The sequence below is a fragment of the Charadrius vociferus genome, unplaced genomic scaffold (genome assembly GCF_000708025.1).
Source record: "Charadrius vociferus isolate BGI_N301 unplaced genomic scaffold, ASM70802v2 scaffold415, whole genome shotgun sequence".
In the NCBI taxonomy this organism is placed as follows: domain Eukaryota; kingdom Metazoa; phylum Chordata; class Aves; order Charadriiformes; family Charadriidae; genus Charadrius; species Charadrius vociferus.
Window position 1 is genome coordinate 17,397 of NW_009648367.1, and position 16,514 is coordinate 33,910.

The 16,514-nt window shown below is 50.3% G+C and overlaps 1 protein-coding gene across 1 annotated transcript in view; it reads left to right on the forward strand.

The window, feature by feature from the left end:
* NLRP12 (NLR family, pyrin domain containing 12) overlaps positions 1-13,864 on the forward strand; it is a 24,049-nt gene extending 10,185 nt beyond the window's left edge. The window contains exons 4-10 of the mRNA XM_009885289.1: positions 489-659; positions 2,966-3,136; positions 3,498-3,668; positions 7,027-7,197; positions 9,729-9,899; positions 11,959-12,129; positions 13,690-13,864. Coding sequence (XP_009883591.1) covers positions 489-659; positions 2,966-3,136; positions 3,498-3,668; positions 7,027-7,197; positions 9,729-9,899; positions 11,959-12,129; positions 13,690-13,864 — 1,201 coding nt within the window. The remainder of the gene's footprint in view (positions 1-488; positions 660-2,965; positions 3,137-3,497; positions 3,669-7,026; positions 7,198-9,728; positions 9,900-11,958; positions 12,130-13,689) is intronic.
* Positions 13,865-16,514: the final 2,650 nt, after the last annotated feature.

A 16,514-nucleotide genomic window follows, 5' to 3' on the forward strand; every position in this document is an offset into this window, starting at 1 on the left:
GGGAAGGCAGCACTTCCCCCTTCAGTTTACAATGAGCTGAACCCATTGTGTTTAAAAGGTGGCTTTGCTCCTCCCAACTGACATACTGAGGGAGAGGTCCCATCAGGAGGCAGGCTGAAGTAGGAGCTGCTCCTGGCTATGGCCCCAAGAGGAGCACTGTGCAGGTGGAGTAGGTGGCTGTGCCCTTGCCATGCTCCTCACCTAGCTCTTCAAGGAACCCTGATCACAGGGCTGCCTGCCTGGTGTGTGTCTTCTCAGCTGCCCCTGCTGGGGGAGGCAGGAATGAGGCTGCTGAGGCAGCACCTGGCAGCTGCCCACTGGCTGGGGCACAGCTGTGGAGTTGAGGGGTACCTTCATGGAGGGTATTGGTTGTGGGTTGGGCACCGGTGGGGTTTATGGCCATGGCTTATGGTTGTTGGCCTGGTGAGGGCCTAGTGGGCAAGAGCATCTGTCCAGGTGGCTGTAACAACTCTGTCGATCTTTTTCAGATTGGTGAGATGTCAACATGCTGGTGCTGTCTGTAGGCACCTGGCCACGTTGCTTAGCACCAAGCAGAGCCTGAGGGAGCTGAACCTGGAAGGAAATGACCTGGGTGACCCTGGACTGCAGCTGCTGTGTGAAGGGCTGAAACATCCTTCCTGTCAGCTGCAGACACTGCGGTGAGGGACACGGGGTGCCTTGGGGCTTTTCCCAGCTGCCCTACGGGCAACACTCAGTGTAGCTTGTGGCTGGGGCAGGGCAGCTCCTGCCTGCGTGCAGGGATGGTGACAGGCTACCAGTGATGTGCAGCTGCAGGGTGGGGTCCCTGTTCATCCTGTGCTTGTTGCCTGCCCTGCCCGGACGGCAGTAATAGCAGTGACAGATTTTTTGCTCAGGGGCCATCTGCCCCAGCCTTGGTCTCTGTAGTACCCCAGGAGGATGCGTGTCTCTCCGGGCACGCTTCCTTCTTCTACTGCAGTAGAGAGGCTTGTGGGCAACCAGCGGAAAGGCAGGGCTATCCTTTTGACCTTTCCAGGGGCACTGAACTGGAGAGTCAGTCCTGGTCTCCCGCATGCACAGTGTCTGCCTTTGCACGCTGTGCCCATGCCACGTGTCGACACATGTCCCGGAGTCACTCAGCTGCCATTCCAGTCTTTCCCTTTTACTCACATGGCTGTCAGAGCTGCCATTCCCAATGTTGGGGTCTTGCATAGATGCTGTCTCATCACAGTGCACCCCAGGTGGATGGTCGAGTCCTATGGGGTATGTCCCATGGTACTGGGGCCCTCTAGGCAGACAGTGAAATCCAGCTGTGCACACCCTCATGGGGCAGTGGGAGCACTTGTGTGCATGCTGATATGACTGTGTCTGGGGAGAAAACGGAGTTCACAGAAATTCCCGCTTGCTGTCTCTAGCCTCTGGAGGTACGCAGTCAAGTGGGGAAGAAGGTCAGGGACAGGAACTGGTGGGAATTAATCAACAAGGTTGGTGGACTGAAAGGCTCAGAGTCCCTGCTGAGAGAGTAGTCTCTTGTGGCTCTTTGGTGTGGGAAACTTCAAAAGCCAGCCCAGAAGAAAGATCTCATTTCACAGTGAGTGCAGTCTTCCCCTCTTCCCCTTTGGTTCTCTTTTTGCTAGACTCTCCTGCAGCCACTGTGAACCTCCATCAGGGCAGTAGTACCTGGGAGCTAGGGATGGGGGGCACACAGGCAGACATACTGCAATTCTATGCAACACACTTATCAGAAATATATAACTGGCAGGTATTGCCAAGCCCTGCTTAGCATGTTGGAAGCTTTGTAATGTTGCTTCAGTCTCTTTGCCAGGGATACCTGTCAGGTGAAGGGATGCAAGGCAGGACTATTGTGGCAGTTCACTGCTGGCAGTGAACACATTTCCAGGGTGACCTACTGCTGTGCAGTGTTGGGCCTCAGTCTCTGTCAACCACGATTCCTCTCCTCCATTTTCATTTGCCAAGTGATGCTCACCCCTCATCGTCCTGCCTGAAGTGCTCTCCATTCAGTTGCCATAGTTTTTGGCCATATGTGCCTTTGTGGGACTGCTCCTGGTTGTGAGGGACCATGTCAAAGACACTGTTGGCTTTCATGCTGTTTGCTGTGTCCTGACTTGTAAAGATGACTTCCTACCACTTTGGGTGAAGCTCTTCTTCTGTATGCCATGAGAAAGGGTAACAATACAGTTCTCCAGGGCTGTGGAGAGAGGCAGAGGAGGCAGCCCTCTGAGGTTTCTGAGATCTTTTGGTCCCTTAGCTGAAGAGGGGGGTGATGATGGGCACTTGTATCCTAGACAGTGTGGGGCAGTGTTTTTGCCCATTGTTCATGAGTATTGGCCTAGTGAGTGGGTCTGTCTGTTATTACCGCTGTGATAAGCCTCCTGGCTCATTTCCATGTGTCTCCATTGCAGGTTGTTGAATTGCAAAATCAGTAGCACTTGCTATGGGGATCTGGCTGCTGCACTACGCATGAACCAGAGCCTGAGGCAGCTGGAACTTATTGATGACCTGCGAGACCCTCGATTGCGGCTGCTGTGTGAGGGGCTGAAACATCCTTCCTGTCAGCTGCAGAAACTGTGGTGAGGGACAGGAAGTTCCTCGGGTTTTTCCCCATCTGGCCTGTGGGTAGCACTAAGTGAGGCTGGGGCTGGGAGGCTGCTCCCTGCAAGAATGAGGGGGAGGCCAGGTGAGTCTACAGTACTGGGTCCCTGTTCATCCTGAGAAAGAAGCACTGTGCAGGTGGAGCCAATGCCTGTGTGCTCCACAGTGCTCCTCACTCAGTTCTTCCAGGCACCTGGTCACTGGGGTCCCTGCCTGGTGTGTGTCTTCTCAGCTCCCTGCTGCTGGGGAAGTGTTGGGTAGGATTTGTGACAGTGGCTTATGGTCATTGGCCTGGTAAGGGGCTGGCCGGCATTACATCAGTCATCCTGTCAGTCATAAGCCCTGCAGCTCTTTTCATGTGTCTCCCCTGCAGGTTGCAGTGGTGTCAACTTGATAGCGCCTGCTGTGGGGACCTGGCTGTGGTGCTTAGCACCAACCAGAGCCTGAGGGAGCTGGACATGCAGGGAAATCCGCTGGAAGACCTTGGAGTGCGGCTGCTGTGTGAGGGGCTGAAACATCCTTCCTGCCAGCTGCAGATGCTGCGGTGAGGGACAGGGGTCACCTCGAGCGTCTTTGTGGGCAGCAAATGATGGGGTGTATGGCTGTGTGGATCCCTTCCCAGGGATGGCTCCTGCATGGCTGCAACAGAGCTGTGGGGCAAAGGGCTCTTTGGTGTCTCCTGGGAGTACATTGACTGAGGGAAGTCCATGGGCCTGTCCTTGGATTGGGCAGTGGCTGCAGCCCTGGTCCCTCACTGGCCCTGTGGTGGGTGTGTGGTGAGCATGGGAAGGGTGTGTTTGCCCTAGCTTATGTTCATCAGCCTAGTGAGGCACTGGTGGACAGTTGCATCTGCCATTGGGGTTATGATAAGCTCCACAGCACTTACAAATGTGTCTCCCCTGCAGAGTGTTGCGGTGTGAACTTACCAGTGCCTGCTGTGGAGACCTGGCCACAATACTGAGCACCAGCCAGAGCCTGAAGGAGCTGGATCTGGAAGAAAATGAGCTGGGAGACCCTGGAGTGCAGCTGCTGTGTGAGGGGCTGAAACATCCTTCCTGCCAGCTGCAGATACTGCGGTGAGGGACAGGGGGCTCCTTGGGGCTTTTCCCCAACAAAAAAACATCCACTGCTCTTCCCTCATCCATCCATCCAATCATTTCATCATTTACAAATTGGTCAGACGTGATTTCTCCTTTCTACATTTGTGCTGACTGCTCTGTCACCTTTTTGTCCTTTGTACGTTTGGAAATGGTTTCCAAGATTATTTTCTTCATCACTGTCCCAAGGTGGAGGTGAGACTGACCAGCCTGTAGTTCCGTGGATCCTACTTCTTGGCTTTCTTGATGTTAATGGTGATATTTACTTACTTCCTGTCCACAGGAAGAAAGCCTGATAACCTTGACCTTTCAAAGATAATTGAGAGAATCCTTGCAGTGGCAATGACTAGCTCCCTCACAGAATCACAGAAAGGTCAGGGTTGGAAGGGACCTCTGGAGATCATCTAGTCCAACCCCCCGCCAGAGCAGGGTCACCTACAACAGGTTGCACAGGACGGCATCCAGGTGGGTTTTGAATGTCTCCAGAGTGGGAGGCTCCACAACCTCTCTGGGCAGCCTGTTCCAGTGCTCCACTACCCTCAAAGTAAAGAAGTTCCTCCTCATATTAAGATGGAACTTCCTATGTTCAAGTTTGTGCCCGTTGCCCCTCGTCCTATCACTGGGCACCACTGAAAAAAGACTGTTCCCATCCCCCTGGCACCTTCCCTTTAAGTATTTGTGAGCATTAATGAGATCCCCCTCAGTCTTCTTTGCTCTAGACTAAAGAGACCCAAGTCCCTCAGCCTTTCCTCATATGAGAGATGTTCTAATCCCCTAATCATCTTTGTAGCCCTTTGCTGGACCCTCTCCAGCAGATGCCTGTCTTTCTTGAACTGGACGCAGTACTCCAGGTGCGTCCTCATCAGGGCAGAGTAGAGGGGCAGGATGACCTCCCTTGACCTACTGGCCACACTCTTCTTGATGCCCCCTAGTTTGCCATTGGCCTTCTTGACCACCAGGGCACATTGCTGGCTCATGGTCATCCTGTTGTCCACCAGGACTCCCAGGTCCCTTTCCACAGAGCTGCTCTCCAGGAGGTCAGCCCCCAACCTGTACTGATGCATGGATGCATCCCATCAGGCCCCGTGGACTTGTTTATATCCAGTTTGTTTAAATATTCTGTAATGTCATCCTTTCAACAGAGAATGAGCCTACCCTTGTCCTGGACTTTTTCATTGGTTTCAGCGAGCTGGGATTGCTGAAGACTGTTCTTATCAGATAAGACCAAGGTGAAGAAGCTACTCAGTACCTTGGTCTTCTGCATGTCCTTTGTGACCAGGTTCCTGTTCCCGTTTAGCAGTAGGTCCACATTTTCTCTAGTCTTCCTTTTGCTGCTGATGTACCTGTAGAAACTTTTCTTCTTGCCCTTCATGTCCCTTACCAGATTTAACTCCAGGTTACCTTTGGCTTTCCTGACTCCATCCCTGCACACTTGGATAGTGTCTCTATATTTCTTCTGAGTCACTTCCACCTCCTTTTTACGACTGAGTTTTGACAGAAGCCATTCATCCATGCAAGCCTTCTGTCACTTCTGCTTGTTTTCCTCCTTGTCAGGATGGAACATTCTTGAGCTTGGAGAAGGTGATCCTTCAATATCAGCCAGCTCTCCTGGATCCTCTTCCTTTCCAAGAGAGAAGATTCTTCCTTGTGGATCTCTGAACAGGTCGAAGTCTTCTCTTCTGAAGTCCAGGGTTATGATCTTGCTTTTTTATTTGTTTGTTTGTAATTATTTTTTTTTAATTTATTTTTTAACCAGTCAGGTCTCTCAACTTTCAGGATCCTGACTTCCATCATCTCATGGTCTCTACAGCCAAGTCTGCCCCCAGTCTGATGCCTAATCAGTTCTTCCTTGTTTGTAAGCATGAAGTCCAGCAGAGTGTCAGCTGCTCTGTCACTTGTATCAGACAGTTGTCAATGCACTCCAGAACCTCTCACCTTGTTTTTTTCCTGCTGTGTTGTCCTTCCAGCAGATACCAGGTACGTTCAAGTTCCTCGTGAGGACCAGGGGCTTCCGATTCCTGATCAGGTGGTCACCCACCACACTCTTACCCCTCTTGGTCTGCCCTTTAATCCTTAACCATAAGCTCTTAGCTGGCTTATTGTTCATCTCCATGCAAAACTCCATGCATCTCTGCTGATCTCACATAAAGCACAAGTCCCTCTTCTCATCTTCTAGTCTTATTCCTGAAAAGCCTCTGTCCATCTATTGCAGCAGTCCAGTCACGTGAGGAATTCCAGCATGCCTCTCTGACTCCAGTGAGATACTAGACCTGCTACTGTATGCACACATCTAATTTATCTTTTTTTGTTCCCTGTGGTCATGCATTAGTGTACATGCACTTCAGAGATATGCACAGCCATGATAATTTCCAAGAAAGGATTTGAGAGCTTTCCCCGTAGTTCTGTTTTGTAGGCAGTTCCTTATGTATGTAGATACACTTGAGGTGGGCACCCATCAGCCCTGTTTTCTTGATTAGAAGATCTCTGAGTTTACTTCATCCCACTTTGCTTGCCAACCTTGTCCAGCAATTCCTTACTTGGGTTTTGATCATCCTCTCCATTCCTGGTTGTTCCTAGTTTAAAGCTCTCCTTGGGCAGTGTGTTGGCAAGAATGTGTTTGCCCCACTTAAGCAACTGGATCCCATCTATTTTAAAATACTTACCAGTCGTCAAAGATGATACCATGATTATAAAACCCAAAACACTGTTGTCAACACCTGCTGTGCAACCCATTGCTGACCCATGGGATTCTTCCACACCTCAATCCTTCCCTCTGACTAAAGGATCAAGGAGAAGATCACCTGGACCCCCATGCCCCTGCCTGTTGTCTCCAGACTCATGTTTGATACTTTGGAGTTGACTGCTGTCTGTACAATTGGTGCCCACAGGGAAAAACAGTAGAAGATAATGGTCAGAGGGCCAGATGAGCCTTGCTTCATCACTGCTGCTGCAATTGGCCCAGTCCTCAGTGTGTGGGACTGGGTTGGCTATGTGGTGCCATGGCTGGCTGGGACTGGTGGGTGGAGCTGTGGTGAGCCCTCCCCTGGGTGGGTCCTATGCGGCTGGGGCAGAGTTGTGGTGTGAAGGGGCCCTTCAGAGCTTCCTGGGAGGGCACTGGCTGAGGGGGGCCCATGGGCTGGGCTGGGAGCAGGCAGTGGCTGCGGTGCTGGCCCATCATTGGCCATGGGGTGGGTGTGGGGTGGGTGTGTGGCGAGTGTGGGCAGGGTTTATGGCCATGGCTTGTGGTGGTTGGCCCATTGAGGAGCTGGTGGGCAGGAGTATCTGTGTGTGTGGCTGTGACAACTGGGTGGATTGTCTCCATTTTTGTCCTCTGCAGGTTGTGTCACTGTCAACTCACCAGCACCGTCTGTAGGGACTTGGCGGCAGTGCTCAGCACCAGCCAGAGGCTGAGGGAGCTGGACCTTTCTTTTAACAGCCTGGGAGACCTTGGACTGCAGCTGCTGTGTGAAGGGCTGAAACATCCTTCCTGTCAGCTGCAGACACTGCGGTGAGGGACACGGGGTGCCTTGGGGCTTTTCCCAGCTGCCCTATGGGCAACCCTCAGTGTAGCTTGTGGCTGGGGCAGGGCAGCTCCTGCCTGCGTGCAGGGATGGTGACAGGCTACCAGTGATGTGCAGCTGCAGGGTGGGGTCCCTGTTCATCCTGTGCTTGTTGCCTGCCCTGCCCGGACGGCAGTAATAGCAGTGACAGATTTTTTGCTCAGGGGCCATCTGCCCCAGCCTTGGTCTCTGTAGTACCCCAGGAGGATGCGTGTCTCTCCGGGCACGCTTCCTTCTTCTACTGCAGTAGAGAGGCTTGTGGGCAACCAGCGGAAAGGCAGGGCTATCCTTTTGACCTTTCCAGGGCCACTGAACTGGAGAGTCAGTCCTGATGTCCCAGCGTGCTAATGTCTGCATTAGCACAGAGTGGCCATGGATCCCTTTCCAGTGTTACTGAACTGGAGCTGGTTGCATTTTTCTTCTAGTTAGTCCGTGGGAACTGGAAAGAAGGCAGCAGAAATATGCAGTAGCTAAAACTCCTTTTTATTTCCAGCAATCAAAGTACCTCTTTGCGTGAAGCATGAGGAGGACATCATGTTAGAACTCGTCATTCCTTATATGCAATCTTAACTATTTACATATTCATGTTTACTTTTTACATAACTTACTGGCTTTGGCCACAGTATCATCTGTTGCTTTTCATTTTTGAGTATTTGTACATGAACCCTGTGTGCACATAGGCTTAATGCTTAGTTATTAGCTGAGTTTGCATTATTTTTTTGCATCTTTGCTGCTTTCAGCTGGTCTGATTTGTTTTTTTCTACCAGCAAACCCACTTGTATAGGTGAGGTCACTGTCAGTCAAGTTCTATTGTGCATGTCTTTGAAGCCATCTTTACATAGGAACTTTTTCTTATATAACACAGTCAGTCCCTTTACCCTCAGAGTCTTCTGGGCATCCAGATCTGTTCACCGTTTTTCGTCTCTTAAGCCCTGGGTGGCTAACGGAGGAACTTTGGATTTGGAAATGGCACTCATCAGAGGGAGGAGCTGGGCAGAACTTGTGAAAGGGAGGGAGTAGTATCTACTTTTCCAAGGTCACTGTGCAGATCAAAGTGGTACTAAGCTTGTGGTCCCCACTGTTATGCCAGAGCATAGGAGCGATACTGTGGGAGCTGGGAGGGTTGCACAAGAATGTGCGGAGCCATGCAGGAGGAAATGGATCATGAAACGTGCAGTTAGATTACATTGAAATGGTCTTGCCTGCTCTCCTACCTGTGCATGTGGAGAGCAGCTAGACAGCAGAACAATGCAGCGCATAGACTAGCAGGGATCTTTACATCAGCCTTTGCTTGAAGACTTTGAAATGTTGCCAGGAATGAGCAGCAAAGATTAGATTGACTGAGTAGTAGTAATTGATTTTGTTTTTTTCTGTAAAAATCCTGCCTCCTTGAGTTTAAATTGTGAATGTAGGGAGGGTCTGAAGAATTGTATGAAGGTCTCCCCAGACCTGTTTTCCAAAATGCCTGCTGTTTTTCACATTTGCAGAAGGGTGGTTAACCAGACCCTAGGTCATCTTTTGCCAAGCTAATCTGCTTTCTAGCTACTTATGGCCTAGCTTGTCCTCTTGGGTGGAATTATGGCATGTTTCATGGTCACATTGTCTTTCCATCAGACACTGTTACTGAGGATGTCTCTTTCTTCCAAGTGCTATCAGTGTTCCCTCAGTGCTCAGGGTATTTGCTCTCTCTCTTCTACTTTTCAGACTTAGTTAAGCAAGAGCTTACCTTACTGCTTCTTGAGCTTTTCCCCCGCTTAAACTCTAGCCCCTTCTCCTCACTCTCTTGTACTTGGTTCTCATCTCTGACTCATCAGCATCCTTATGCCAGAGAGTGCACTAGAAGTGGGCTCCCAGTCTTTCTCCTAGCTGGGACTGTGCTGTTCTCCTGTGCTCTCCTCCCTGCAATTCTATACTTCGGAGCCCCACTCATAAACGTTTCTTTTGATTTTCAGGTAATTTACATAATGTTTTGGTTTGGTGTTGAAATGAGAAAGCGCCTTTTTCATGGCTTCATCGTTAAGCCATCTGTAGGGTTATTTCCCTGTCCACTCTATAAACACATGAGGGGCAGCTTGCTGTAAATTGAAGTGGGGAGTGCTGCTTTTCCCTAGATCAGAGCAAAGATAAAAAGAGACGTTGCACTAGGAAAGGCCCTCCCAAGGGAAGATTTTCTTGCTCATGGCGGAACAAAACATGTATAAGATCTCAAAGCATAAGCAAAGAAGGCCTGTTCTGAAAAGCTGCCAGCAGTACCTGGAAGGTCTTGAGCAAATACCAAAGGGCCTAAATTGACATGGTGGGCTGTGACCAGGTGTCAGAAGTGGGTCACCACAAGCTGGGGTGGGTGTGTGCTGAGTGTGGGCAGGCTTTGCAGCCATGGTATATGATCATCGACTTGGTGATTGGGCTGGTGCGCAAGACCATCTGTCGTGGTGGCTGTGACAAATGGGTCGATTGTCTCCATTTTTGTTATCTGCAGGTTGTGGCATTGTCAACTCACCAGCACCGTCTGTGGGGACCTGGCGGCAGTGCTCAGTGTCAGCCAGAGCCTGAGGGAGCTGGACCTTGGTGAAAATGAGCTGGGAGACTTTGGACTGCAGCTGCTGTGTGAGGGGCTGAAACATCCTTCCTGTCAGCTGCAGACACTGCGGTGAGGGACACGGGGTGCCTTGGGGCTTTTCCCAGCTGCCCTACGGGCAACACTCAGTGTAGCTTGTGGCTGGGGCAGGGCAGCTCCTGCCTGTGTGCAGGGATGGTGACAGGCTACCAGTGATGTGCAGCTGCAGGGTGGGGTCCCTGTTCATCCTGTGCTTGTTGCCTGCCCTGCCCGGACGGCAGTAATAGCAGTGACAGATTTTTTGCTCAGGGGCCATCTGCCCCAGCCTTGGTCTCTGTAGTACCCCAGGAGGATGCGTGTCTCTCCGGGCACGCTTCCTTCTTCCACTGCAGTAGAGAGGTTTGTGGGCAACCAGCGGAAAGGCAGGGCTATCCTTTTGACCTTTCCAGGGGCACTGAACTGGAGAGTCAGTCCTGGTCTCCCGCATGCACAGTGTCTGCCTTTGCACGCTGTGCCCATGCCACGTGTCGACACATGTCCCGGAGTCACTCAGCTGCCATTCCAGTCTTTCCCTTTTACTCACATGGCTGTCAGAGCTGCCATTCCCAATGTTGGGGTCTTGCATAGATGCTGTCTCATCACAGTGCACCCCAGGTGGATGGTTGAGTCCTATGGGGTATGTCCCATGGTACTGGGGCCCTCTAGGCAGACAGTGAAATCCAGCTGTGCACACCCTCATGGGGCAGTGGGAGCACTTGTGTGCATGCTGATATGACTGTGTCTGGGGAGAAAACAGAGTTCACAGAAATTCCCGCTTGCTGTCTCTAGCCTCTGGAGGTACGCAGTCAAGTGGGGAAGAAGGTCAGGGACAGGAACTGGTGGGAATTAATCAACAAGGTTGGTGGACTGAAACAGCAGTAATAGCTGTGACAGATGTTTTGCTCAGGGGCCTTCTGCCCCAGCCCTGGTCTCTGTAGTACCCCAGGAGGATGCGTGTCTCTCCGGGCACGCTTCCTTCTTCTACTGCAGTAGAGAGGCTTGTGGGCAACCAGCGGAAAGGCAGGGCTATCCTTTTGACCTTTCCAGGGCCACTGAACTGGAGAGTCAGTCCTGATGTCCCAGCGTGCTAATGTCTGCATTAGCACAGAGTGGCCATGGATCCCTTTCCAGTGTTACTGAACTGGAGCTGGTTGCAATGCCACGTGTCGACACATGTCCCGGAGTCACTCAGCTGCCATTCCAGTCTTTCCCTTTTACTCACATGGCTGTCAGAGCTGCCATTCCCAATGTTGGGGTCTTGCATAGATGCTGTCTCATCACAGTGCACCCCAGGTGGATGGTCGAGTCCTATGGGGTATGTCCCATGGTACTGGGGCCCTCTAGGCAGACAGTGAAATCCAGCTGTGCACACCCTCATGGGGCAGTGGGAGCACTTGTGTGCATGCTGATATGACTGTGTCTGGAGTTCACAGATTCCCGCTTGCTGTCTCTAGCCTCTGGAGGTACGCAGTCAAGTGGGGAAGAAGGTCAGGGACAGGAACTGGTGGGAATTAATCAACAAGGTTGGTGGACTGAAAGGCTGTATTCACCTTTGTAAATAGTGTTGTGTCGTAAGCCTAGATGTACAGGGCAGAAGTGTGGAGGGTGTGACGTTTACACTCTGGATCTTTCTGGTGCTTTCCCTTTGGCTCACCTTCAGGGGACAAAACTTCCTGTTGCCTGAAAGGAAAGGGCCATGGCCCTGAGCTGTCAGTGTCTGCTGCTGCAATTGGCCCAGTCCTCAGTGTGTGGGACTGGGTCGGCTATGTGGTGCCATGGCTGGCTGGGACTGGTGGGTGGAGCTGTGGTGAGCCCTCCCCTGGGTGGGTCCTATGCGGCTGGGGCAGAGTTGTGGTGTGAAGGGGCCCTTCAGAGCTTCCTGGGAGGGCACTGGCTGAGGGGGGCCCATGGGCTGGGCTGGGAGCAGGCAGTGGCTGCGGTGCTGGCCCATCATTGGCCATGGGGTGGGTGTGGGGTGGGTGTGTGGCGAGTGTGGGCAGGGTTTATGGCCATGGCTTGTGGTGGTTGGCCCATTGAGGAGCTGGTGGGCAGGAGTATCTGTGTGTGTGGCTGTGACAACTGGGTGGATCGTCTCCATTTTTGTCCTCTGCAGGTTGTGTCACTGTCAACTCACCAGCACCGTCTGTAGGGACTTGGCGGCAGTGCTCAGCACCAGCCAGAGGCTGAGGGAGCTGGACCTTTCTTTTAACAGCCTGGGAGACCTTGGACTGCAGCTGCTGTGTGAAGGGCTGAAACATCCTTCCTGTCAGCTGCAGACACTGCGGTGAGGGACACGGGGTGCCTTGGGGCTTTTCCCAGCTGCCCTATGGGCAACCCTCAGTGTAGCTTGTGGCTGGGGCAGGGCAGCTCCTGCCTGCGTGCAGGGATGGTGACAGGCTACCAGTGAGATGCAGCTGCAGGGTGGGGTCCCTTTTTAGGGTTTTGGTTTTCTCACATACCCTTCAAGTAACCTGTGTGGGCCCTGTGTTTAGTCTGCAAGCTCCAGATTGCTATCTAAATGTCCCCTTTGTCTTAAACGAGACTGGATCCCTTTGTTATGACAATGAGATTCAGCCAAATGTGACTGAAGTGGGAGTAGTAGCATTGAGGTTCCACCCAGAAATCACAGTGTGAAAAACCACAAAGCACGCCTTTTTCTTCTCAAGTGATTTCCAGCACTCCTCAGAATGGACAAGTTCTGCATGGACTGAGGCAGGGTTTGAGAGGAAGGAGCCTCAGCACTGAAAGTGTTTGGGAAGCTTCTTATTGAGATTCTCTGAAAGAGGAATGACAACAGCCATAGGGCTCCCTGGAGGTGCTTGACTTAGATACTGCACAGGGACAGCCTGTGCCAGCTGAGGTGACCTGCAGGGTGCCCTGATGCCCATCTGCTGATGCTGAGGGGCAAAGGTAGGCAAAACTTATACTAGAGAAGAGAGTGGGGAAGATTTAAAGCAGAAAGGGGCATTTTCCAATGGGTAAAACTCATGAATCAGGGGAAGTAGTATATCACTTTTTCAAGGTCATCAAGCAGAGGAAATTGCTGCTAAGCTTTTGGTCCCCACTTCTGTTGTGGAATTCAGGAGCGATACTGTGGAAATTTGAAGGAGTTATGTAAGGACCTGTGGAGGTAATGCAGGAGGAAGGGGATCCTGAAACACACACAGATGGGTGAACTGGGCAATTAACATAGGCTTGTGAGCTCTCCCACCTGAGCCAGGACAGAAGCTGGGCAGTGGAAGGATGCAGGACAGAAGCTAGTGGAGGTTTTTGTCTAGAGATCTGAAATGTTGCCAGGAATGAGCAGGTCCTGCAGTAAGGATTAGACTGGCAAAAACAGAGTTCCTGTTACCATGTCTTCTGTTGAAGGAGTGCATCCTTGTGTTTGTATCATGAATGCACGGAGGGTTCGAAGGACTATAGCAGTGTCTCTACAAACCTGTTTTCCAACCTAGAATGGCTGTCAACAAGAAGGGTATTGCCTATACTCAGATTCCTAACATGATGTAGGTTGCACCCTCTCTGGACCCTTGGTGAACACACTTCTGGTTAAGAAAGTTTTCTGAAATCTAATTAGAGTTTCCTGTGTTAACCAGCTTTTGCCCATTGACTCTCATCCTTCCACTATGCATCTCTGAGAAGGGGCTCTCTGAGGGTTGACTACAGGCTGAACTGAGAATGGGTAGTGGTTCCAGTGCTAGTCCCTCCATTGAGAAAGTGGTTGGCATGTAGTCAGTATGGATGGGGTGTGGAGTAGGGTAGGTTTACAGTAATGGGCCTTGTGAGAGAGTGCACTGGTCGCCACAGCTGTGACTCACACCTCTTTTCAATTTGTCTTCTGCAGGCTGCTAGGCTGCATACTCACCAATGCCTGCTGTGGGTACCTGGCCACAGTACTCGGCACCAATCTGAGCATGAGAGACCTGGACCTTAGTTTTAACAAGCTGGGAGACTCTGGAGTACAGCTGCTGTGTGAGAAGCTGAAACATCCTGATTGGCAGCTGCAGACACTGCGGTGAGGACACAGGGGTCCATGGGGCATTTTCCGGCTGCCCGGTGGGCAGTAGTCAATGGGGTGTGTCACTGGGACTGTGGTACTGCTTCTTTCAGAGAGGGCTGCAAACAAGGTTTGTTAGCAGCACTGGGTCCCTGGTTATCCTGTGGTCCCTGCAGGCATCTCCTTTCCTAGCCCTGAGTCATACGGTCTGGCTAAGTGCCAGATGTACCTTATGAAGAAAATGAATTGTCACTTGATTCCCAATTAACTTTTCTGATAGCTGGACAAAAGCAATGACAGATATCTGCTTCAGGCCTTGTTACTACCCTCTCTGGAGAATCATATCCCATTTCTAAAATTACCAGTCAGATATCAGTCCCTTCCTTAAGGTTGTTGATGTCATAGGAGTCGAACTGGTTAGAATTACTGCTTTGTTTTCTCATAGTATAAGATCTGGGGTTAGAATTATATAGCTATTCCTTTGCAGCCTCTAAGGAGCTAGGACTTTATCTCTTAAACCCTTGGAGATCCTCATGTTGCAGTTTTTGGTGGATTCTGTCTCCTTTCAGTGGAAGGAGTGTTTTATAAAGCAGGCCCTTATGCTGTAGGAGACCCTGCAGAGACCACAATCTGTAGAGAGCTGGATCATTCCTAGGTCTAGTGAGGTGCTTTTCTGAACAACACAGGTCTCACATTGTGCTCTGTAGCTGAGGAGGCAGCTAAGATGGGCACCCCACTTGTTTCTTCTGGCTGATAAAATTGCCTTGGTCAAGGGCCTTCATGGAAGCGGAAAGGTTTAGACCAGACCAGGCTTTTTGATCCCCACTGCCTTCCACATGATACTTCTGGGCTATGAGAGCAGCAGCTGGGGAATGGGGGTGACAGCAAGACTGGGGTCTGGTAGGCTCAGGAGTGTGATGCTGTGAAGTTGGAACGGTATTTGCCTCTAGTTGTGCAGTGCTCTCAGGTGTCAGGCAGTAGTCAATATTTGGGGGACATTTAACAGTTCTTTCTACTTCTTTCCAAAGGTGGATCAGGTCATGAGTAAATGAAGAAACACAACAGAAGCTAGCTCTCTGAGAGAAGAAAAGAACAGATGGAATAAATGCTACGTTTCCTGAGCCGGGCTCTCTGCAGCCAGGTTTTCTGGCCTAGTGATGCCATCACTGGTTTTGGAAACTTCCTATGAATTTATATGGTATGCTATGTACTTGATATTTTGCTGGATTGGGTTCTCTAAGAATGAGCCAGTTATGGATTTTGGGAACGATGAAGTTTACAAATAGATGTGTTCTTTAATAGAAAATCTGGTGATCGTAGAAAAAACTTTTTCAGTAGAAAAAAAAGAATATACTTGCTGTCATGCAGTTTTTACATTCTCCTGTGCTCAGGACTTGCTTCAATATAAGAAACACCATTGGACGAAACAAAGGTGGTGACACCCTGTGATATCCCACCTGGCTTGTGGCTCTGTTTCATTACAATGAAGGTCTCCCATAGGCCCTGTATTATGCCTCTCACGCAGATGACTGTTGCACCATAAGTGTCTAAAAAGGCCCTTATGTTCAGACAACTGAACTTCTCCCCAGCTGCCTGTATCTCATATACTTTTCTACACTGTCCTGAGCAAAGAGGAATAAGAACTGCTAGAACATGATCTGGGTAACCTGTTTTAGACATGGTGAAACCATGCCTTAGAAGTGTGTGTTCCTTTTCACTGAGTATAAACGATGACTACAGGACATCTGTATTGTACAGGCCTTAGGCTGTGTGACAAGTTCCATCGTCAGCTACTGATGGTGAAATGAAGTTTGAATGTATCTTAACACATCGAGAACATATTAGACAACTACTTGTGCCTTACAAGTGCATAATTGAAGGAGAAAACCAGGAAAGTGTATGATGACATGTATGAGTGTGATGTGATGTATGTAAAGAGGAACATTAACTGAATACTGCTTTTTGAACAGATGTGGGGAGCCTGATTAAAAAAGGGCTAACAGTCCCATTGTTCTAGGTTTTGAAGTGATATAGCTCACCTCTCCTGTGCTAAGCAGATTTGCAAGTCATCTACACATGCATGGTACCACCATAAAGGCAGCGACATCACACACTTCACCTTCCATTTGAATACCTTCATTTCCAAAGGCTCCAGCCACCCTTCCTTTTCATGTGCCCAGGACATGTTTGTCTTTATGTCACCTTGCTTAAATTTCGTAGTTGAGAGACATGAGTGAATTTGAATGCTCATGCCAAAAGCTGCCTTTATAGATGGAGTACAGTCTGTCTCAAGTCTGACCACCCTTCTGAAGCAGTTCTCTTTTGTCACTGGTACAAATGGCAGCCTACAGTGACTCAACCTGAGATAGGATGCCCATGAACATTGTCCTTTAAGTGCATGGAATTCACTGTGAATAATGTAACAGACTTTCTCCAAATCTTTCACTAATGAGGTTGCTCGAAGCCCCATCCAGCCCACCTGTGAAGACTTATGGGTTTGGGACATCCACATCATCTCTGGTCAGTCTGTTCTAATGTCTCACTGCCGTCATAAAAATTTTCTTCCTTATGTCCAATCTAAATCTACCATCTTTCAGTTTATAACCATTGCCCCATCTTTCTTAGAGGGGCTTATAAGTATTGAAGGGCTGCAACAACATCTTTCTAGAGCC